Source organism: Magallana gigas, chromosome 2 (assembly GCF_963853765.1).
Source record: "Magallana gigas chromosome 2, xbMagGiga1.1, whole genome shotgun sequence".
NCBI lineage: Eukaryota > Metazoa > Mollusca > Bivalvia > Ostreida > Ostreidae > Magallana > Magallana gigas.
Window position 1 is genome coordinate 32,543,759 of NC_088854.1, and position 24,498 is coordinate 32,568,256.

The following is a 24,498-nucleotide window of genomic DNA, read 5'->3' on the forward strand; positions in this document are numbered from 1 at the left end:
TTTATCATTGACCCCCTTGTAAAAGGATGATTTTACAGTCATATTACATATTGAGCACTGCAGTTCTCGAGAAAATGACTATTTATATTTGGATTATAAACCTATGTCAACCTTTGAACCTCTAGTGTGCCCAAAGAATTATTCAGGGGCCTGAGTCTAAACAATTTTAAAGATTCAACAATAATTCAAAATGCTTGAATGTAAGTAAAATCAAATATAATAACATTTGAGATTTTGTGGATAATTTAAATGTTTTCCTTTGTAAAATGACCCCCCCCCCCCAAAGTGGCCCAACCCTAGTCCTGAAAATTATGATTTTGACAAATTTTAATCTACACTATCTGCTGACATTTCTAGGAAAATAATTTTTAAAGATATTTCCCTATATATTCCTATGTTAATTTTGATCCCCCCCCCCCATTGTGGCCCCACCCTATCCCTAGCATCCTGATTTAAACAAACTTGAATCTACACTACCTGAGGATACTTCCACACAAGTTACAGCTATTCAGGCCAAATGGTTTTTTAAAAAAACAAATTTTAAATGAATTTTTTTTTCTCCCTTTGTAAAAGGGCTTACCCTTCATTTTAAGAAACTTAAATACCCTTCACCGAAGGATGCCCAGTTGTTCTGGAGAAGAAGTCGAAAATATAAAAAGTTAATGGACAGACAGAGGGACGCCGGACAAAAAGTGATCAGAAAAGCTCACTTGAGCTTTTAGCTCAGGTGAGCTAGAAAGTATTTAATAAAAACAATGAAAATAGCTAATTTTTGAAATTTCCATATACGTAAAACAGCTTTCTACAAAATAAGATCATGCAGTTGATAAAGTAATAAAAATCCAATAAAAATGTGTTAATGGTGAAACTTTACTTCTTACAATTATAGTCAGGAAAACTGTACAAAATTCTGACCTATACATGTATTTTATGACCTAGAGTATTTCTTGAAATTGATAGGGCCATAGTTAAAGTTCCACACAGACAGACATAATGTCCCTCTAATGCTTATATAAAGTTTACAAGTATATAATTTTTGATCAGAACTTTAAATTATTGTACAATTATACCTGCAAGATTGTATGGTGTGAAAGGTAAATGCTGATGTTTTTCCATAACACCCACAACCAAACAAGAAAAGAACAAAGAACTCACTTGAAACATCTGAAATTAACTGAACTGAAGAACAACTGTGTTACATGATACCAAAGTAAAGTTCATCAGTCTATGCAGCCCCTCAGGTCTATGAATAATGCCACCAAGTCCATCAAATTTATCTGCCGTGTTCTGCATTGCTTCTTGGGCAGAGAATGCTCTCTCGATGATGAGCACATCACCCCCAAACACAACTTTTTCTAGAACATCTTTCTGCTTTTCATTTCTTAAATGAGGTACAGCAATGTTGTGGACCTTGTGTAGGATTTCAATCATGCCTTGGGAACTATTTTCACTTGCATCAATAAGATCACAGTTCAGAAATAGTGTTTTCTGTTTCATTTGTTCCATGTGCTTGTGTTGAAGATGCTTTAGAAATTGTTCTTTCACTTGAGACAAATGCGAGACATACTTTAATATGATGTGGGCAATGTGAAAAGCAAAGCTCTCCAATAGACTCTGAAAGCTGTCAATGGTTGGAATCCATGTTGCACAGGAAAGTTTACTAATGTCTTTCTTTGTGTTATCCTCATCAGGAATATTCACGTCATCTATTTCAACTCGCTTCTGTTTTACAAGCAGCAAAAACCAGTGACAACTTTTTCTCTGACTTTGCATTGTCATTTTTGATGGAGTTATAGTGATATCAGTAAGCGTATGCGAGACTGGCCGTGGGTTTCCGACGATGTATCTGACAGAGAATTATGTGAAATGGGAAACGTACCTGTAATAGTTTGTTTGACAACCTTGGTTTGGTCACAAAAATGGAGTTAGGAGCCATCTCTTTGAAGGATACCCACTGTCTCCTAGCAATTGCGTGTGAAGAGGGATTCTGTTCTGGTCAAACAAAGACTTGAGTCCACTCTCATTCAAGATCCTTGAGTCATGTGTTGACCCTGGCCATTTCGCTACGACATCAATTATCTTGTGGAATGGATCAAAGACGACCTGTGTGTTGATGCTGTGGTAATGATGTCTGTTGACATACTCGTTTTCGTATTCAGAAGGAGCGATAATTTGTACATGCGTGCCATCGATGGCCCCAACAATTCCCGGAAACCCGGCGAATTTGAAGAACTCTTCTTGATTTTTGCGAATTTCTTGAAGATTAAGTGGAAATTTTATAAACTGAGCACAAATTTGTGGAGAAGAGAGACATCTAAGAGTGGCAGTAATTGCCCTAGAAACGGTGGGCTGCGAGACACCCATGTCGTCTCCATTGCACAATTGCATTTTCCCGGTGGCTAGAAATCTCAGTGTAAATAAAATTTTCTGAAGTGGAGAAATTGCACAGTTTCTGCGTGAACCACTCATAAGTTCATTACCAATCAACCCCTCTAAAAAGTGGATACCAGCTGAATCAAATCTATACCTCTCAACTAGTTCAGCGTCACTGTACTCTACCAAACAGTCTTTTCTTTTGCGAAAACATCTTCTTTGTGCTCTGATGGCAGCCATTTTGATTTTGAACTTAAGTTTTTCTTAGAACTTTAAGACACCTCAAGAGGACTCTTAGATTTAAGTATTGCTTAAGATTTTTCTTAGGCATAAGTTGTTTTATGAATAAAACTGAATTTAAAAGCAAATTCTTTCCGTAACTTAAGTATTTTTTATGAGTTAAAGTATTTTCTTACACTTGAGTACTGTTTAAGTATCTTTATGAATCCCGGCCCTGATTAGGATTTGTTGTCAGTATTTTTGATTAAGCAAACTTATTTCTTCAAATATTGTTTTCAATTATGCACAATTTTCACACTGAAAAGAGGCATTTCGAAAAAAAATGTACGAAGCTGCATAATTTTTTGTGACCTTTTTGCACTTAAAATATACTTTTTCTATAATAGTTACAATTTGATTTGAAATAAGAATATTTTGAATATCAAGGATAATATAAGATTAATCCAATTTGTCTAGATATGTATTCAGTATCATTGTTTGACATAAAAAAAACAAGGGGGTCAGTGATGTCAAAATTTTAGATATATGGCTTCAATGGTAAAATTATCGCAAAATTTGGCTAAAAAAATTTAGAAATTTTCTATATACATGTATTTGCATGCTTTTATGCTAAACTTGTATCACTCTCTCAAAATTTAACTTTGTACATATCAAGAACCTATAGAACATGTCACAAACTTATCAAATGTTGAAAATGTGATTAATTAATAAAGTATAATAAAAGAAAAGTATATTGAAAATTTATAAAATTGCTTGTTTCTGTCATCGTTTTTTCTAAACTCTTTCCGCACGAAAAAATAGTTCTCCCAAAAATTTGTTTGTTTCTTGAATTCAAATGGATTTTCTTTATGAATGGTGTGTAATAAGGAAATAATGATCTTTCTTTGATTATCAAATAAATGAAATCATATTCATTTAAAATATAATGATCATCTGCGCCTTGAAATCAAAACGTGAGGAGTGAGATGCCTTTAACGTCAAATGACTTCAATTTTTAGCAAAATAAAAATAAATTATAAGTAATGAATTCAATATTAATAAGTTTTATACGATATAAAATGGTTTGGTACATTTTAAGCGTAAACTGCCCGAAACCATTTTTTATCATATAAAAGTAATGAATATTGAATTCACTTCTTATATAACCTGATTTTCACGTTTCAAGACACGTCACAATGCACCAACGTCAAAAACGTTCTAATCCGCTTGACGTTACGTTTATATTGTTTTTCAAGTGAAACGCACTCAATTTGTACAGTGAATTACATAAAATTAAATTATAAGGAATGAACTCAATTATATATATATATATATATATATATATATATATATATATATATATATATATATATATATATATATATATATATATATATATATATATATATATATATATATATATATATATACGTTCACTTATACATGAAGGATGTAATATAAATATGTAATATTTATAAGCATTACCTTCCTTCATTTCTGTGCAGCTGACTTACATGTAGATACTGTGTATAGTAAAATAAACTTTTTTGCTTTCATTATTGCATTTTTGCATTATATACAATATATTTTGAAAGGCATTTAAATTCAAAATTTACTACACGACAAAGGCTTATCTCGTGTTATAATTCCAATTATTCGCGTTTAAACGTCTTTTATTGCGTATTTTACGCCTCTTTAAATTTTATTTACTTTTATTTATTATTATTTATTTATTTATTAGGGTCTTCCGTCTTCAGCGGAAGACCCTTCTATTATTGTCATGTTTCTTTTTCACTTTTTTTTTAATTCTTTTTTTTTTCTTTACAATTTTTGTGCAGAAGATTTCTCGGAGATGGGTGGTCCGATTTTTAACCGGGTTTTCCAACGGAAAAATCCGGTTATTAAAATGGTGAAAATGGCGGGCGGGTGGGCGGGCGGCTGCCAAAAGGGTACCTTCATTGTACGGATAACTCCTCCTACAGTTTTCAAGATAGGAAGTTGTTCTTTTGCAGATCAATTGTACATATATCAGAGGTGTGCATATTGCTAGGATTTTGATTTCTGATAATAGAGAGGTTGAGATTTAAAACGTGTACGGGTACACGTACGTGTGTTAAAACTACACGTACACGTACACGTTTTTTGTAATTTATCAGTTGAGATTTCTTAACGTGTAGGATATAAACGTTTACGTAAATCGACGCAGTTTTATGACATGAATTTATTTAGTTAATTCCAAATAAATGGTTTATTTCTTATCAATTTTCATGCAAATGAAGTTTAAAATATATATAATGTACCACGAGAATACATTCACTCATCAATAAGATTTTATTTGTTGTATAAAGCTACACGTTTGTACTTACGTGTAGACGACACTCTACAAGTTTAGAGAACGTGTAGAAACTATGTCGTCACAAAAACTGATGACGTAATACGCGAAGAATTTAGGTGATTCCCCTAGTACACGTACACGTACCCGTACACGTTTGAAATCTCAACCTCCCTAATTTATCGAAAAAATACCAGCTTTTGAACTTAGTCATTTTTTGGCAAAATATTGCATATAGGGTACCCTCATTGTACGGATAACTCCTCCTACAGTTCTCAAGATAGGAAGTTGTTCTTTTGCAGATCAATTGTACATATATCAGAGGTGTGCATATTGCTAGGATTTTGATTTCTGATTATTTATCGAAAAAATACCAGCTTTTGAACTTAGTCATTTTTTGGCAAAATATTGCATATAGGGTACCCTCATTGTACGGATAACTCCTCCTACAGTCTTCAAGATAGGAAGTTGTTCTTTTGCAGATCAATTGTACATATATCAGAGGTGTGCATATTGCGAGGATTTTGATTTCTGATAATTTATCGAAAAAATACCAGCTTTTGAACTAAGTCATTTTTTGGCAAAATATTGCATATAGGGTACCCTCATTGTACGGATAACTCCTCCTACAGTTCTCAAGATAGGAAGTTGTTCTTTTGCAGATCAATTGTACATATATCAGAGGTGTGCATATTGCTAGGATTTTGATTTCTGATAATTTATCGAAAAAATACCAGCTTTTGAACTTAGTCATTTTTTGGCAAAATATTGCATATAGGGTACCCTCATTGTACGGATAACTCCTCCTACAGTCTTCAAGATAGGAAGTTGTTCTTTTGCAGATCAATTGTACATATATCAGAGGTGTGCATATTGCTAGGATTTTGATTTCTGATAATTTATCGAAAAAATACCAGCTTTTGAACTTAGTCATTTTTTGGCAAAATATTGCATATAGGGTACCCTCATTGTACGGATAACTCCTCCTACAGTTCTCAAGATAGGAAGTTGTTCTTTTGCAGATCAATTGTACATATATCAGAGGTGTGCATATTGCTAGGATTTTGATTTCTGATTATTTATCGAAAAAATACCAGCTTTTGAACTTAGTCATTTTTTGGCATAATATTGCATATAGGGTACCCTCATTGTACGGATAACTCCTCCTACAGTTTTCAAGATAGGAAGTTGTTCTTTTGCAGATCAATTGTACATATATCAGAGGTGTGCATATTGCTAGGATTTTGATTTCTGATTATTTATGAAACAAATACTAGCTTTTGAACTTAGTCATTTTTTGGCAAAATGTTGCATATAGGGTACTCCATTTCACTGGAGACGGGTTGACATGGATTATGGATACAATTCACATAAAAGAAAACCCGGTTTGCTGTCACATTGACAGCTTTTCACTTGTTGTCAAATTTTCAGCATCGATCTATTATTATATAAACTTGATACGCTTTTTTTATTTTTTAAAAATCACTTCCGGTTCGGACTTATCCGCCATTTTGCCATTTTTTAAAAAGTTCTTGTCCACACATTTTCTCAAAAACGAGCAAAGAAAGGAAGCTGAATTTTTCAGAAATGATAGATAACATGAACATCTAGCCTCACGAGGAAAATTATTGTCCGGAAATTCCGAGTACGGAAGCTAGCCGGGGTCAAAATATAGGACACGTTTTTGGCGAATACTTCTTGTCCACACATTTCCTCAAAAACGAGCAAAGATAGGAAGCTGACATTTTGAGAAATGATAGATGACATAAATATCTAGCCTCACGAGGAAAATCATTGTCCGGAAATTCCGAGTACGGAAGCTAGCTGGGGTCAAAATATAGGACACGTTTTTGACGAATTCTCCTTGTCCACACATTTCCTCAAAAACAAGCAAAGATAAGAAGCTGAGATTTTCATAAATGATAGATGACATGAACATCTAGCCTCACGAGGAAAATCATTGTCCGGAAATTCCGAGTAGGGAAGCTAAATTTTAAAACTCAATGAATGTGTTATAATGACCTCAGACTTGTTCTAAAGCATATTATCTAAGTTGCACTTTAATACTGCGTCTGATAAAATCGTTTTCAAATTGATGCGATGAAATTTAAATTATTTTTTTTTTAAATTTTAAATTTAATTAAATCGTAATAAAATGACCTCAGACTAATTTTAAAACATAATATCTAAGTTGCGCTTACAATTTTGTGTCCAATGAAATCTTTCTCGAATAAATTAGATGAAATTTAATTTTTTTTTTAATTTAAAATTTAATTAAATCGTGTTAAAATGATCTCAGACTAATTTTAAAACATGATATCCAGGTTGCGCTTACAATTCTGCGTCTGATGACATCTTTTTCGAATTGATTAGATAAATTTTAAATTTTAAAAAAAAAATTAAATTTAATTAAATCTTTATAAATTGACCTCAGACTAATTTTTAAATGTAATATTGAAGCTGCGCTTACAATTCAGCGTCTAATGACATTTTTCTCGAATTGATTGGATGATTTTTAAATTTTTTTTTAAATTTAATTAAATCTTGTTTAAATGACTTCAGACTAATTTCAAAACATAATATTTAGGTTGCGCTTACAATTCTGCGTCTGATGACATCATTTTCAAATTGATCGAATGAATTTTAAATTTTTTAAGAATTTTAAACTCATTTAAATCGCGTTAAAATGACCTCAGACTAATTTTAAAACATGATATCTAAGGTGTGCTTAGAATTCTGCGTCTAATGACATCCTTCTCAAATTGATTGGATGAATTTAAGAATTTTCAAACATTTTAATTTCATTTAAATCGCGTTAAAATGACCTCAGACTAGTTTTGAAACATAATTACTAAGTTGCTCTTACAATTCTGCGTCAAATGACATCTTTGTCAAATTGATTGGATGATTTTTAATTTTTTTGAAAATTTTAAATTTCATTAAATCGTATTTAAATGACATCAGACTAATTTCTAAACATAATATATAAGTTGCGCTTTGAATTCTGCGTTTGATGAAATCTTTCTCACAATGATTGGATGAATTTTGAATTTTTAAAAAAAAAATTCAATTTAATTAAATCGTGTTTAAATGACAGCAGAATAATTTTTAAACATGATATCTAAGTTGCGCTTAGAATTCTGCGTCTAATGACATCTTTCTCGAAATGATTGGATGAATTTTAAATATTTTGAAAATTTTTTATTTTTTTAAAATCATGTGAAAATAAATTATTGGACGGAAGACCCACTCGTTGCTCGCAACGAGATCGCATCTAGTTTATTATTATTATTTTAATCATAAGTACTATGATACTAATAGGCTCTTGATAATTGGAGGTCCAACTTTAAAATATTACATCATTTTAGAATCATTTTTAAGTATGATTTTTTTTAAACAAATATAAGTTATGTTTTAGTTTTCAGTTTCATTTCTCCTCAAAATCGCCCACTGAAACACTTTATAATTGTAAGGGCTGAAATCGGGAAATCCACTAAGGAAAACTTAGGGCATTTTGTTTAACTATTTCGATTCTTTTGATTGTATTGTGCTTTTTTATGACTTTTAATTGTTCTGGGCTGCTCTTAATAAATGAACTTATAAACATATTGAATCTGGGGGGTTTTTTGTTTGCGTATATTCTGCCCCAATATATTTATGCAGCACATTTTCTTAAAGTATTCGATACTTGTAAATACATGTACCTCTGGTTTCAAACAATGTCCATTCAATAGTACGAACAAATCCAAAGATTTGCCCTTTGAAACACTCCCTCTATCTTGTCAGTTTTCAATACACGGCTAAAAATACATGTATATAGTCTATGGGGATTTTGCATTGCTACAAAGATGAAAGTACCCGGATGTTGAAAAATTTGTGCAAGATATTACGAGTGACTTCCAAATACATGTAGAGAAAAGATGTGAACATTTCAAGAAATTTGGTTTTGTTCCTGTGAATTTTTTAACGTGAAATGATTAATTTGTTAATGAAGATATCCTATATCGATTTCCGTTGCACTTCTTTCTCAGGTATGCGTATTTTTATTAGAAATCGCCCAAATTTACTGCATAAATATCTTGGGACAGACTATATAAGTAGTGTCATTTTGACAAAGAAAGTGTAATTTCTTTACTTTACATTATTTGTTTTAAAGAAAAACCACAAGATTTGAACTTTCTTTACATAACAATGAATTCTGACCTCTTAGACTATCTATTTCTCACTTGTATCTTGACTACTAATATTCTTATTTTGGTCAAACATTCAAAATGAAAGGTAAACCATTTAAACAATAACAAATCTAATTTTAAAATCTTAAAATTCTAACATCAAATTGTGTCAAAGTCCCGTAAAAATCATCGTGTTTGTTTTGGATAATGCTTCACATAGACAGTTACGGAGGCCAATGGTTGGTACAAAATAAGAAATCGCGTATCAACAGAGATTATAATCATAATCTAGATTTTTTTCTTAAACAAAAATTCAAATCATTAATAAACTCACCGAATAAAATTACCAAAAATTATGTCCCGGGCCCCTCCCCCCTCCCCAACCGCTACTTGGCAAGCAAAATTATTCATCACCCACCCATCGTTTAAATATCGCTATAAAAATGTAGAGATTATCGAAGTTTCAATTTGTTTTTGGTTCATCCAATATAGATACATTAGTTAATGTTTAGCTTCTGCATGCTGATATTTAATGTTTTGTTTTATGAAACTCTTTCTCATGACTGTATGCTGACATGGTAATTGTCAATAAATGAATTAAATAAATATATCTTTGTAGGCGAGTATGAAAATACCGCCGATATATTCTTTCGATGATGATAGGATCTGCTATCTACTCTGCTCTCATGGAATAAGTTTAGAATGGCATTTGGGAATATGTTTACTAGTATTTAAAATAAGATTTCTTTATGAATTATTCATGTCAATATGTTTCTGATTGATTTATGCTACAGTTCGGGTATTTTAATAGCATGTATAGGTACATTCTTTTTTTGAAAAAGCAAGAGATACATGTACCTATCAATCCTTTTTTTGTAAAGAATACCAAAATTACATGTAATATGGTTCTATTGCTCAATTCGCATCGTCCAAGATTCAAACCGTTAGTGTTCATTCATATTTTGGTAGGCATTTAATAAGGAATACGGGCAAGCTATTTTAACAGTTTATTTGTATAAAAAATAATACGAAATTTGAATCAAGTTTTATGTTTCGTACATGTATGTAGCATTTTGATGAATACATTATGTACATATTCATACACATAAATAATTATTTTTTTAAAAAACCGGTTTCTTTGGTTTCCATCGATTTTACAGTAAACATTCCTTTCTTTCTTTATTTCTAACTCATTTCCTTGGGACGATACTTCACATCAGCGTTCATCAGCTTATGCCCTCCTTTTTCATTCTGCACAACACTATGCGTTCTTCTCCAGCAGCTGGTTTTTTTTGGGGGGGTGGGGGGGTGGGGGGGGGGGTGGGGGTTCTCTCTCTTTGTTTCGGACATTCTTTCAGACTGTCCATTACTCAATACATGAATACCTTCTATTGATATATACAAGTTAGCTCTCTTCCTTCACTAGATCATTTCGCCATCCGCAGAATTGAGTGACCAATCGAGTATGCACCTTAGATCGTGGAAAAGATTTTTCAAAGTTAGTTGGGTGAACATTGGTAACTTTAAACATTCATATCCGTGAGTTTTGTATGACTGAATCAATGCATCAAGGTTAATACAGGGTAGTTGGTGTGTGATGAGGGGGTGTTTTTAAACTGCGGTTGTAAAGATTTAACCCAACAAAATTAAGAGAGTGTGTTTGACTGTCATACTCTAGTGATGCCCGTTCCGTCTGCCAGCTGAATTTTTATCTGCTCTCTTTGCCTTCTTGCTCAAGCCTGATTCTTCGTTCTTGACAACCTTAACCTCTGAACAGCGGCGTTGTGGTTCAGGCGTAACCTTTTTCAACGGAGGTAAAGGTCCATTTGCCTTTGTTTGAGGAACACAGTTTGCAGATAGATTCCTCTCTTGGTTGCTGTACTCAATTATCAAAATGTCGTAATGACCGGCATTGCTGACTTGTAGTTTTTTCGACATGGTTATTCTCTTTGGGGCTTGAAAGAAATTTCGGATCTCCTTCGATGATTTCGGGATGCTCACAAGAGGAGACAGAATGTGTGGTGTTATTTGGCCGCTCTTTGCTGTCCTGGCTTGGTTTGTCATCGGCGATGCTGAATTACGGTTTGCAGACTTAATTTCAGGTAGCTTTTGATTCAGAGAGCGCAATGGCGATGCTTTTCTACTAGGGACTTGGCTTGACTCTGACGCGCTTGAAATGGTTTCTTCGTTTATGGACATTTTCTTTGACGCGTGGATATCTGGGAGCCCGCAGACGCTCTTGCTCATTTGTGGAGAAAAACTGCGTGCCGATGTTTGTTTGGAATTCATTATCGGTGGCAGATGCAACTTGACGTGACCGTTGGTGACCGTGTTAGACTTAGGTTTGGATTCGTTCAGGATTTTTTTGTTTCCACATTTCAAAGTTGCCTCCCGTTTTACATCATCATGAACTTGTCGACGCCTATGGCAGGTTTTCGTTTCAACCGCATTATTGTCAGATAAAGAAAACGCCTCTTGAACAATTTGGTGGGAAGTGTTTTTGTTTCCTGTCTTCTCAAATCTCGTCTCTAGCCGATTTTTATGGACAGTTTGATCAAGATCCCTCGGCTCAATTGGGATTTGCTCTTTCTGTTCAGGCACCTGCTCTTTCATTCGCCCTCCGTCGTTTACGGTCTTTCGGTCTGAGTAGCATGGCATCGACTCTCTGTAAATATTGCGGAGCTGGTCCTTGAGATCCTGAACTAACTTGTATCCACCTGGAACAACCGAGAGGAACTGGGACTCCTTTTGAATCTCCTGTTCTAATCTAATCTGTTCTTTTTGGAGTTGTTGGAGTCTTCTATTCGCGCACTCTTCCCAAGTAACCCCTGCATTTCCACCATAGCCCATCAGCTCCATATCAAGTTCTTTCTTTTGCTGAATATTTTCAGTACATAGGTTGACCCAGTGTCTTTATAAAAAGAAAATATACTGCTATATACGAAAGACGTTATATGTTTATAGACTCGTATTAAATCACATTAACTTATTTTAAATGGTTCTAACTGAAGTATTATTTTTCTTCCATAAAAGAAAAGTACATCCCCTTTTTTTATTGTGCTTAAGAACCAACGATGTTTACTGTCACCGATTTGAATTGTTTTAGACTTGATGACTAAATGAAGGTCAATAATACTCTATAACAGTCCCGCATTACCAATTCAACAATGTCAATTGCAAAATATGTGTACTGCCCACTCGCAGTCATTTTGTACGTAAATGTGTGACTCATCTGTTGAGTGTTAACGTACATGTCCCGCTGAATAATTGTCTCTTACAAACCCTGCTTGTTTGTAAAATTAAATTATATTTGAATTTGTATTTCAGTGACAGTGGTCAGATACTAATTCCACAATATGAAACAATTAGTATAAAAGATATAGCAATACATTTTCGGCGATCATATTTTAAATACCTAACTTCAAATCAACATAAGTGCGATATAACAGCCTCTATTATTTTTATAGTCTCCAAATGTCCACTTTTTCCTTGGGATGACTGTTTATATCCAGTTTGCGGGAAACATTTTTACTGGTCGTCGATCTAAATTTTGTAATATTCGTAACTTTTTGGACGATTAGACTCTTAAACAAGAAAGGGAAAGTAATAAAATTAATACATGTATAATGTTCTTACCGCACAAGTGGATCGTTTCCTATACCCATAGCGGTCTGCGGGGGTAATTCCCCAGATAATGACCCTATTATGATAAAGATAAACATGTATACATATATTCATATATTGTTGACCAAAATTTACTTGTGACCTGATTTGGCAAATTAATAGTTAATTACTAATTTGCAATGAAATTATTTTAGAAATATTTATACAGTCTATAACAAATGTGGAAAACATCAAACTATTAGATCACGGCAAAAAATGTCAAATTGGACGAGCCATGGGGCAGATGGGTCGCGAATGTAGCGAAAATACACTCATCAACTTAATTTACTGCTAAACAGTATTCGCGACGCAAAGATTTTTCGGTTTTACCTTCGTCGTTTATGAAATATCGAAGATGACCAACACTGTCATCGAATACAGAGGCTTCGTGAATGACTTCTAAGTCTGGCCTGCTGAAAAAATGGTACATGCATTTTTAAAACATGATATTTATATATAGGAATTAAAAATGTTTGTATTTCAAAATTTAATAGCTACCCTATTTAATCGAAAAATTATACACTATTATATTATTCTCTCTCTCTCTCTCTCTCTCTATCTATCTCTCTCTCTCTCTCTCTCTCTCTCTCTCTCTCTCTCTCTCTCTCTCTCGTTTCGCTAAATTGATAAAATCATTTTCAGTAATAACAGAGTGTGTGTGCGTGCGTGTGTGTGTGTGTGTGTTTGTGGGTGGAAGGGGGGAGGCTTACTTGATGAGGTTGTTGTTGTGAACGTTGTTTTCAACGGTCAAATCCGTCCCGATTTTATCATATTGAGAATTCCCTTCAAGACAAACAGCATACATTTTTAGATTAGAAACTGTTGGTATAAATTATAATTTTCAAATCACAAAAAAAAGATAGAAATCAACACACTTCTATTTTATGGAGGGAAAATCATGTTCAAAAATCCAGGCATGTAAACTATGTAATCGTGTTGGTTTGAAAGTCCGAGTATGAATGTGTGTAATAATTTTGATATGTAACGTGAAACTCGGGTATTAACACTTTATGATTTGACTCTATCAGTTCCATATTATTGTTATTGCAAATAATGCACATTTTTTAAGTTAAATAAACTTCAACTTTGTACATTTTTAACCTAAGTTCTGCTTTTGTATCTTAATGTTCGAAAAAAGTACATCTGACATATTACAAATTGACAAATGTAAAATCTATAACTTTGTCGGTTTTTGACAGATCATACGGAATTGCAAGCTGCAAGAAAAGGTATGTCTATATCGTAATCATCGGAATTGTAGATATAATATTCAACTTTTTATATTAAAAAAAAATTATTAAAAAGATTATTTTTAGAAAAAGATATTAAGGAATGATATGATTTTATTAATTAATTAATCAAATAGGCGACCCCTTGATTCAAGGGTTTTTTGTTTTGTTTAGATTTTTTTGACGGGGGGTTGAGGGAGAGGTTTTGAGAGGGAAGTAGCAATGAAGGTGTTTAATTTTCTTAAATCAGTCGAGTTTTAAAGTTTAACAATTGCTTCATGTACTCTAAATTATAAGAATGCATATATATATATATATATATATATATATATATATATATATATATATATATATATATATATATATATATATATATAGTCAAGATGTGAAAAATTTTCCAGTTCTAAGAAGATATCTGATCAAAATATCACTGGGCATCGAATTTTTCTCCATTCTTTTGATATAATGTACCCCAAGCTCATAATTTATTTTCATTTAAAATCTTTCTTTCTGATAAAAGATTGATCAAGATATACATATGATTATTTCTGTACTAGTATACTCAGTATTCCGTCCCCATTCCGGTGATTACGGCATGCCTTTTTCTGCATCTCCATCAGTGACGCCACTGATTCCATATGAGGTTATGTCAACGTTTGTAGACTTTACATTTTCCGATTCGCCAGATGTGCTACTAGTATTTCAAATAACGAAAATACAAATGCAGAAACTTCAAATTAAAAGTGCGTATTGAATGTGCATTTGTAGGGAGAACTAGATGGAAGGCCTGCAGAGTCAACTCTGGGGCCCGTTTCTCAAAAAGGCGTAAATTTGGGCCTAAGTTAGTCCGACTAACAAAGTTACGCCAATATTTAGTCGGGTCTAAGTTGCGTTTCTGAAAGATGCGTAAGTTGGGGTTTAAATGTTTAAGAACTTAGACATCTCCGCTGAGTACTAAGCATGCGCATATCGTATTTTGTTTTGCTTTGAGGCTATGATTATATGTGGTGGATCAATTTTCCAATTCATAATACATGTAGTACCCGAAAGTACGCATGTTATACCACTGAATGTGCATAGTTCAAGCTGTTCATGACATTTTATATTAATAAAAGTAGAACAAATGCCTATACACTTCTTAACATAATGAAATGTTAGAGAAAAACAGTTGATATGAAAGCGTCATATATAAGAGGTTTCAGAAACCAAATATGTGACAATTAAATGCATTGTAGATGATATTGAGGCACAATCTTACATATTAATTGAACGAAACAATACATAGAAATTAACTTCAATGTTAGTGTAAACTTCAAATATTCATAGAATACAGGGACAATGTACGGTGGATATGCCCCAATACGTCTGCAGAATAAGAAGTATGCTTCATAGACACTGTAGATCTTTAGACATTTTCAGATGCTGGGATAAGGCTTGATTCTTTTTTATCAATTCACTATATTATTTATAGAAAATAATATGACAATGAGTAACCAACAGCAACCAACTGAAATCGAAAATATCTTTTGTATAAATAATATTACATGAACCTTGTCCATCCTCTGTTCCAATATTGAAAGAATGTAGTCAATGACATGGAAACGATTCTTGATTTTCTGCGATTCAAATGATAATAGTTTCGAAAGATATTAATAGTCAACAATTAACAATACAGGAATTATCAACATTTGAGGCCGATGTCTCCCCATCTCCCTTTCCTGTATTTTGGTTTAATCGATCGATTGTTTTGTTTTGGGATTTTTTTCGGGGGGGGGGGGTAGATTGAAAGTAATATACACCATAAACAGGGAATAATTCGCCCTGTTTAATTTTCAATCATTTCACCCTCGTTGTCAGCGGGCGAATTTATGTTGATTTTCAATATCTAATATTAAGTAACTTAAGTAACAGCTGTGACTGGGCGAAGTCACGACAGAGTGAAACTGTTTGCAAGTGTAGAAGGACGGAAATTACACGCGACCAAAATAACCCTGTATACAGTATCTTGATTAAAATAAAGATATAAAAGCAGTTATCTAAGAACACCCTTTCTATTTAAGGAAAGTTTTATAAATAAAAGGTTTTTACAAGTTTAAAAATCCCCTACCCCCTTCCGGATAAGACATTTTGCATCTTTGCGGTTTTAACAAGTGCATGTGAGTTTTACTTTTTTCCCTATTTGCTTTGAGTTATTGGGGTGGGGGTGTATACAATTGGTTATATAATACGTATGACAAAAATGCAAGCTAGTTAAATTTGTAAATAATGCACACTGTTGTAAAAACGCTTTTGTATTGCAAGTCGACAACTTCGAAATTAAAAAAAAATCCCTTGATATACGTACATTTTAAATATGTTGAAACAAAACTATCATGAATTCAAGTAATTAAAGATCCATTCAATTATATGAGTACAAATAAACAATGCATATGAATATGCACGAAGATCATTGATAGTACATGTGCCCCATAGAATTTTAATAGAATTACGATCGATGTTAAATATGAAAGCAAATGATCACTTCATCCTAGAATTAATAAGATTAATGAATTTGATTTCCAAAAATTCAAGGTGTGCATGTAAAATTTTATAATATTCGATAACCTTGACAAACGCTTGTCAACAGATCTAAAATTGATGCACACTCTGCACGCTTCTAAAACATATTTTTATGTAATATTTTAACAAACAAAAATTGATTGTATCTAAATATATGCGAGTTCATAAACATTCCAAAATACATGTAACTTTCATACGGTTTTGTAAAGATACTAGGAGTAAAAAAATGAAAATGAGAATGCATACGTGTTGTAAAGTTTTCAGTAATACATGTATAGGTAAAGAACAAACAACCACACACAAGGACAAATTACAAATGTAAACGTTTTGAGTTGCTCCTATTCATAATTTTGAAATCAGTTTCGTTTCACTGGTTCAAATTTGATTAAAAACATTAAATTCTAGTACATGCTTACTGAGTATTGATTAAAAAAATCAATAATATATTCGTACTTATATACATCTATCTTGTTGGGGAATACATGTTTAATTTAGAGATAAAGCATCTTTTTAATTATTGTGTTTATATCATTAATCGGGGTATACCCATTCTTCACTCTTTAGGTAAATTTCATTACGAGTAGTAATGTATATTACATACGTTTAATGAGGTGAGCCCATTATTTATCAAATTGATTTAATCTTAATTTATTTAGAAATAGAAACAAAAGGTATTTTCTAAAGTTATATGTACATGTACAAATATTTAAATAAATGTGAATGTTTTCTTTAATAACACATAAAACAAACCAAAAAATAAAATTCTCCGTACATTTTGCCTTAGAAACAAAACACTCGCCATTTTTGTGCATAGACGAAGGACTTACGCCTACCCATTAGCAGGCGTAGATTTAAACCCGAATTTAGTCCCGACTAAGTTTCCGCCTTTTTGTGAAACGCAACTTAGTCTGGTTTTGAGGTTTAGTCCTTGATTTAGTCCGGACTAAGCTTACGCCTGGACGTAGGCCTTTTTGAGAAACGGGCCCCAGCTGATGTGTTTATACCCCAGTTACAAAGTCTACAACATCAGGATAACATATTTATACCCAGACTCACACACCAACACGACTGTATACTAGTATTCCAATTTACAAGTTTACATGTCAGGATTTTTGAACACGATAACTCTCAATACTACAAATGAATATCTACTTTATATTGAAAAATTATAAAATTCATGTACCTTCGAAACCTTCATTTTGTTCAGAATCATTGCTTTCTTCCTCTGTTACTGGAAGCAGACTTTAAAACGAGCAAAAGAGAAAAGAAATTTAGAAATTAAACAAGAGAGAGAGAGAGAGAGGGGAGGGGGTTGACTTACCGCAAGCTGTTCGAGTTCTTTATATTCTTTTCCTCCTCGAGACTAACTTGTCTCTTTTCTTTTGCCGTCATCGCTAACATAAAGTTTGAAGCAAAATCAATTCCCGACTTGGACATTAGATACACAAAGGTTGAAATTAAGTTATATGCATATCTTTACCTTGAAACATACATATTTTTTTACCTTGAAGCATTGTTGTTGAGCAGGTTTCAAAATATCTCTGCTGAACTTCGTCGTTTTCACCATACACCACATCCTCATAAATTGGGGGAAGTCTTTGAATTAGAATAAAAAGCAGTGCAATCAAATATTATACCTATTAACAAACGTTAACGATTAAAGACGTCTTCTCAAGACTTACAGTCCAGCTATATCCATTGTTTTGAAGTGATTACTTCTCTCTTTGCCAAACAAACTCTTCATTCGCTTTTAGTGTTTTAGCCAATGATTATGACGTCGAAAACATTGTGACGTCACACAATTGACTTTTACTAATATATGTACCGCACTAAATAAAAACGAAGCAATAATGTGGACAAAAAAGGATTTTGCTTTTTTTTTTCATGGCAAGGGGAGATTTGACAGAAATTAATTTAATTAAAAAATATATGATTTTTATAAGGATACGTGTATTTTTGATGAGATGACTGCCCAGTTAATATTGTTATGAAAAACTGTTGTGTTTTATTTCCCTAAAATTTTTGTCAAATTCAGATATTTAGGAAGAATAAAAACAGTGCTGTGTAAGTGGTTAAAACGATCGAGAGTGTGAGAGGATAAAGGGGCTGCACTAGGAGTTCACGGCAGAATTATTTTTCCGTTGTAACGAAGCTGACATCACCACCGAGGCAAAAGGTCATTGGTGTCACATGTATTTAAAGCATCGGCCTCAGCTCCAAATCATCACTACGCTGGTAACAGTGCTTTTTGCCAACCATAGCCATGAACTCTTGCCATCTCTTTGCTGTCATTTGCCTCTGTGGGATATTTATATGTTCACAATGGTATGTTTCATTTTTCTGCTGTTTGGATGCTGAAGTGTTTCTGGGTTGTTGTGGGTTTTTTTAAATTTCTGAATCAATGAATTGTTGTAATAATTATTTGTTTCTAAAATTTGAAAGAAAACAAATAATTTTTTTAAAGAAATACACGCGAAGTTATAGTCCCATCCGAAAGAATAAATTTTAATTTGCAAGCAGGACATATTTTAGAATTTTTAAAATATCGAGTAAAAGATATAGAGCCGTTCGATTACATCGAACATGTTCATTGTTGGTACAGAGGAAAATGCAAGTACGTCATGTTATGTTAAGCTGAGAAATTTTGCTTAATATTCTAGATTTTGTGTGTATTCTTTGTGTGTGTGTGGGGGGGGGGGAGGTTTAGAGACAACAAAACGCTTCTGTTATGAAGATAAAATAATAAAGGATAAAGAGAAAGTTTGAATATCTAATGAAATTCCTGATCTCTGAACGGCTCTTTGTTGACAGAATGAAAGTTGGACGGATGTCACTGGTTTACGTTAATATTTGAAGAAAAAAGATGTAGGAATTAAGTGAGATATTAAATCTTTTTTTTTAATTGTGTCTATCTTCATTCTTCTTAACAATAAAAAATTGTTTGTGTTTCCTTGATATAGCTTATTTTGTAAGGGGCTTATTTTCAGGAGCGTGTTTTTTAATCAACTGTCTGAATGAATTTTTCGAGGATAAAATTTGCCTATATTTTGGTTCATATGTGCATGTGCCTATCAATCAATTGAAAAAGAACTTAGTGATCTATATCCTTAAACCGACCAAACCAAATTAAATTTTAGGAAATTGTTATGAAAATAATGGAAAATTCAGCTTTTACGGGGGAAACTGTATAACTGTACTTTGTATTTTGGTAAATTGTTTATATGTTAAAACTATACGAATCGCCTTACTTGTAATATTTGACTAAGTTATTTTTTAAATTAATGTGCGAAACATTGTTGGCTTTCGGAAAATTCAGGAAGTATAAATGTATAGTGTTTTTGCGAATCTATAATTTTGCGAATCTATAGGACAGAAACAATGCAGCGGGTTATCTACTAAGTATCTGTTAATAGTTGATGTTCGCAATTGCGAAATTCAAGTACAGAACAATTAGTCCTACTTTAAAATCTTTTTGAACTTTTGCAATCCACGTGTACACTCATAAACACAACCGAAAAATGTACAATGTATAGTAAATAGTAGTAAGTACATCCGACATAACTGAAATTTTATTCTTCAACGTCAGAGTATAGTGCAAATGATACTTTTATACCATTGTTCTCATCAAGTACAGTAAGTGATCCGTGAGAAAAAGAAATATTTGAGGTTGCTCCTATGGATCGTCATGAATTGGTGTGGGACTGCGGTGAGACAAGTAGATTTGGGACTCAATTCATTTACACTACCCCAGACTACTTCAAAATAACTTATTCGGTTGATGAATGATCCAATCTGTGTCCATCTATACATGCATAATTTTATTCTGGTTCTAACGCGGCATTTGATTGGATAGAAAAACGTAGTTGAATTTGTATAACCTGGTTTGCACGTCACAATACACGTCCCAATGCACGAACGTTAAAAGCGTACTAATCCGCTTGGCGTTACGTTTGAATTTTGAACAAATTAATAATATCATTTTTAAAAGTAAAACGCATTCCATTTGAATAGTATTTTACAGAAAATTAGATTATAAGGAATGGATTATAAGAAGCGTAAACTGCTCCAACCCAGGTTATACGAGTATAACTTGGGTAGATGATATTGAGTTCGTTTCTTAAATATGCCCCATATCGAAAATAATTCAAAATCCATGCATGGTCGACTATGCGATCGGCCAATAATGTCCCTAAAGAAGTTCATGGGCTGTCTGATCAAGAAAAGTAGTACGAGTACATGTACTTTCGTGCACGTGTAAACAATCTGAGTGATTTAAGTATACGTATAAGTGATTTGTCATGAGTATTTCTATGGACGAGAAAGTGATGGTTCTCACAATCCATGTTGCGGTGGCTTTCAAGACAGCGTGACATGTATCCGGCAGTTGGTATTCGTACTTATAAAGGATGGAAGTGAGAAAGTTTGAGCTCTTGAATCCGATTACTCATTCTTAATATAACACAGATCGTGTGGAGGGTTAAGATGGGAGACATAAGTCAAACGGTGCCGTGATGCAGGATGTCTAGCATGTTTGGTATATGAATAACTTTTGCTGAAGGATGAAACTAAATCCTGTTAATAGGGTGTGTGTGTGTGTGTGTGTGTGTGTGGGAGGGATGTATTAAGTTGACCGCTATATCAAAGGTGGTGTCGCATCGCTCTTAGAGTCCATAAGTCTAGTTCTCTTTTTCTTTAATTACGACAATCATAGCTATCATCCTAACTGCTGTGTCATGCATGTAAATACTTTATATGTCGTAACCTTCAAGGTCAAGGACAAAGGTAATTTATAGTAGTAAAGTTCAAGGTCAATCATCGAGATAAAGTTCATTCAATAATACTAAGTGCAGCATGTAATACAATGTACAACATGTTACAAATGCACATTTGTTACATGTTTGTTAATAGATTTATTATTATTTATATCTAATTTCGACAAACTTATATCATACTCAAAGTGTTAATTATAACAATAGTTTCCCCTCTGTAATAGTGACCAAACTGCCCAGGACAGGATAGAGGTGGAGGGGTCCGGGGAAGTCCTCACCCACACAGGTAAAGTCCCGGTGGTTGATGATGAGCTGATGACGACTCGGGTCCCCGGCACAAACAACAAACAGACGACACGGGACAGCGTCAAGTTCACCAATGAGGAAGTTCTTACCAAAGATAATAAAGGTAAAAAGGAAATACATTTATTCTGAACAATTTGTACAAACGTTTTTAAATGGCGATGTTGGGATGTTGCATCTCTTAACTTAATCATCTCTCTCTCTCTCTCTCTCTCTCTCTCTCTCTCTCTCTCTCTCTCTCTCTCTCTCTGTGATACTAATTTGCTTGCTAATATTACTAACTAAATGCCCTTCGAGAACCTATAAATGAGCTTCCAATGAATGTTTAACCTACACAATTCTATTGAATGTTTATCGTGATTTCACAAATTTTTACGAGCAGACGACACTCCATTCTAAGATCAGGAAATCTAAAGGATCACAGGGTTATGCGTGGGTCGTTTTAAAGAGATATCTTTGTATCTCCGTCTTAAAAGAAATTGTTCGAGGTCATTATTACAGAGAGAGAGAGAGAGAGAGAAAGAGAGAGATAAAGAAATACAAGTGTTAGCAGAAAATATGGAGTAAACACAAATTAAACCTGTTTTCGTTCAGCTATTATATAAAATGAGATTATTACAATCAACTTTAAAAAATGTAATTATCTATAACGGCATTTATAATTATCTTAATTCTTTCCTTTAATTTGCATTTACAGTGTCTGGCTCCGATAACAGCAAAAAGACGGCGTCAACAGATATCGTGTTCATCATCGCTCCAGCAGTGGTAGGGACTGTTGCCTTAATAGCGGTTGTCATAGCAATAGTCTTCATTAGGAGAAAAGGTGAATTACAGGATATACGAGAGAGAGAGAGAGAGGGGTGTCAATTTCAACTGTTATCCTCCCAAACAGGCACTATTTATTTTGTTATACTTATTTATTTTAAGAAAATTTTACTGCTTTTATATAGGAATAACGTGAATTCTACAGCGAACCGTACGCGCATAATTTTCGCGCATGTAACATTTTTTAATGTTACCCGTTGCCAAGTGCGTTGCTAACGCTGAGGGTAATAGTAAATATTATTAACTGCGTCTTAACCAATCAGATTTCAGTATTTAACATGAAAGTATAACAAAATTCATTACTATTTAATAGAAATACAAAACATATTTTAATATAAAAATTAGAAGAAAAAATAGAAGTACAAAATAATCTCCCTCTTCGCGTCGGTTGACAATGGTTTTCTCGGGGTGTCAATTTCAACTGTTACCCTGCCAAACAGGCACTATTTATATATTATAAATCCAAATGAGACCAAGAAAGAATATAACTATATATGTTTGGAGGTTTTAAAGTTATGTCAAGCTATTGCTGATCGTTGTATAAAATAATGTCAATTGCTGTGCGGAGCGTAGTGCAAATTGTGGCGTAGGGCGATGAGAGGAACAATAAATTTTGTTTCACATAATTATGCAATATGTATGTTAACCTAGTTTTCAGATACGTAGAGGCATCATTCGTAAAATCCTTGCGTGTGCATATTTGTCGAACAATTACGCTAGTGTTACAGTTTTAACGTGTACATCCGTTGCTTTTGTGTGTTTACATGAGGTTGGAGAGGGTGAAGAGGAGGGGGGGGGGGATACCAAAATTAGATTTGGAAGAATAACATACTTTTATTGTCTCATTTATATTAGGTACACTAATTATTCGTATCTAATTAAACATCAATAAGAACCGAGTGTGTCCTATTTTATGTATTTTTTATTTTTTGATTTTGATCTTGTCTCCTCTGTGGAATTTTTAAAATTAAATATGTTCATTCAAAGATATCTTTAAGAATGGAATGTTATTCCGTGTAATAAAGTTGGTCTTTTTACCACTGGATATGATGATATTGTTTCTTAATTTGCAAGTAAAGAAAATCAGTATATGTATCTCCATAGCAATGGTTTTGCATAGAACAATTCTATTCCATTTAGGGTATTAAACATGTACCTTACGTAGAAAATTCTTTTTATAAGTTTGTTTTATTTTTTATTTTCAGGAAAACAGGACAAGATGATTTTATGAACCCACAAATATTTGATCGTCAGGCCGATCTGTGATATATAATATTAAGAATTAATACAAGTGGACATTGCTGTGATGGTCAAACCTTGCACCCATTTTCTGCAGAATTTTCGGTCATATTTATTGTGGGGTTTTGGGGTTTTTTTTTTACATGCACCGGAACTTCCTTGTTCCATTTGTTTTCATCATCAATGGCATAGATAAGATCAATCAATCTATTTATTTTTCGTCAGATTTTTCACTGATTATTTTTTTTCTGCTGATATCTGATTTCGTGACTACATGTAGTTTTTAAGCAAAAACAAAAAATAAAATGATTGTTATCAAGGAGTTGATGACAACCCGATGTTTATTGTAGTTTAGGGTGAAAAGAGTTGAAACGTGTTCAACCCCCACCCACCCTTACCCGACATTGGCGTTTTGAGAAAACATCCGCTTATAATACTCTCCGTTTAGAGTTAAGAGGTTGTTGTTATTTTTGTATGTGAACCAAATGTTTAATATGAATTGATTGGAAATAAAAACTTTATTTCAATATGTTTATTTTCTTATTTTTTTTAAATATATTTATAGTTTTATATGAATATTTTTATTAACATCTAATTTAAATATCTTGCCTTGAACGAGATTTTATACACATTTATATAAATTACAGTTCAAACTCGTTCGCCCCGTCAATTATTAATGACAAGTGTGACATTTTAGTGACAGTCACGGTCAAACTAGGAGATAAAGGGTAAGCGCTCCCCAATATTTTTAAGGTACAGTGTACTATGAAATTTGAGACAACCATAGGCAAAATGACTACCCATAATGTACTTTT

General features: G+C 33.1%; 3 protein-coding genes across 4 annotated transcripts; 1 reads left to right on the forward strand and 2 right to left on the reverse strand.

The window, feature by feature from the left end:
* Window positions 1–1,911: 1,911 nt before the first annotated feature.
* LOC136271498 (putative nuclease HARBI1) lies at window positions 1,912–2,613 on the reverse strand. Its single transcript, XM_066071609.1, has one exon. It carries the CDS (start codon window positions 2,611–2,613, stop codon window positions 1,912–1,914), a length of 702 nt encoding a protein of 233 aa, XP_065927681.1.
* A 7,800-nt stretch (window positions 2,614–10,413) lies between these two features.
* Window positions 10,414–18,586, reverse strand: LOC105330180 (uncharacterized). 2 transcript variants are annotated; one of them, XM_066076211.1, is made up of 8 exons: window positions 18,230–18,586; window positions 18,052–18,143; window positions 17,869–17,941; window positions 17,731–17,789; window positions 13,470–13,542; window positions 13,090–13,169; window positions 12,733–12,796; window positions 10,414–12,007 (listed from the first exon to the last, which is right to left on the reverse strand). In XM_066076211.1, the coding sequence occupies exons 1-8, from the start codon at window positions 18,289–18,291 to the stop codon at window positions 10,771–10,773; spliced, it is 1,740 nt and encodes a 579-aa protein (XP_065932283.1). In that variant the 5' UTR covers window positions 18,292–18,586; the 3' UTR covers window positions 10,414–10,770. The 2 variants fall into 2 exon arrangements, with proteins under 2 accessions (XP_065932283.1, XP_019923604.3); XM_020068045.3 differs by having other exon boundaries at window positions 13,090–13,172.
* Window positions 18,587–18,711: 125 nt separating this feature from the next.
* Window positions 18,712–24,212, forward strand: LOC105330179 (uncharacterized). Its single transcript, XM_034445999.2, has 4 exons — window positions 18,712–18,872; window positions 21,541–21,725; window positions 22,317–22,442; window positions 23,650–24,212. Exons 1-4 carry the CDS (start codon window positions 18,811–18,813, stop codon window positions 23,673–23,675), a joined length of 399 nt encoding a protein of 132 aa, XP_034301890.1. The 5' UTR covers window positions 18,712–18,810; the 3' UTR covers window positions 23,676–24,212.
* Window positions 24,213–24,498: the final 286 nt, after the last annotated feature.

Coding starts and splice junctions, on each gene's coding strand:
- LOC136271498 (XM_066071609.1), bottom strand. CDS start 2,613: ATGGCTGCCATCAGAGCACAAAGAAGATGTTTTCGCAAAAGAAAAGAC.
- LOC105330180 (XM_020068045.3), bottom strand. CDS start 18,291: ATGAAGAGTTTGTTTGGCAAAGAGAGAAGTAATCACTTCAAAACAATG. Junction 13,543..17,730: donor ACAAAATGAAGGTTTCGAAG/GTACATGAATTT, acceptor TTTGTCTTGAAG/GGAATTCTCAATATGATAAA. Junction 12,008..12,732: donor GGAAACGATCCACTTGTGCG/GTAAGAACATTA, acceptor CTTTTTATAAAG/ACACTGGGTCAACCTATGTA.
- LOC105330179 (XM_034445999.2), top strand. CDS start 18,811: ATGAACTCTTGCCATCTCTTTGCTGTCATTTGCCTCTGTGGGATATTT. Junction 18,873..21,540: donor ATATTTATATGTTCACAATG/GTATGTTTCATT, acceptor CCTCTGTAATAG/TGACCAAACTGCCCAGGACA. Junction 21,726..22,316: donor TCTTACCAAAGATAATAAAG/GTAAAAAGGAAA, acceptor TTGCATTTACAG/TGTCTGGCTCCGATAACAGC.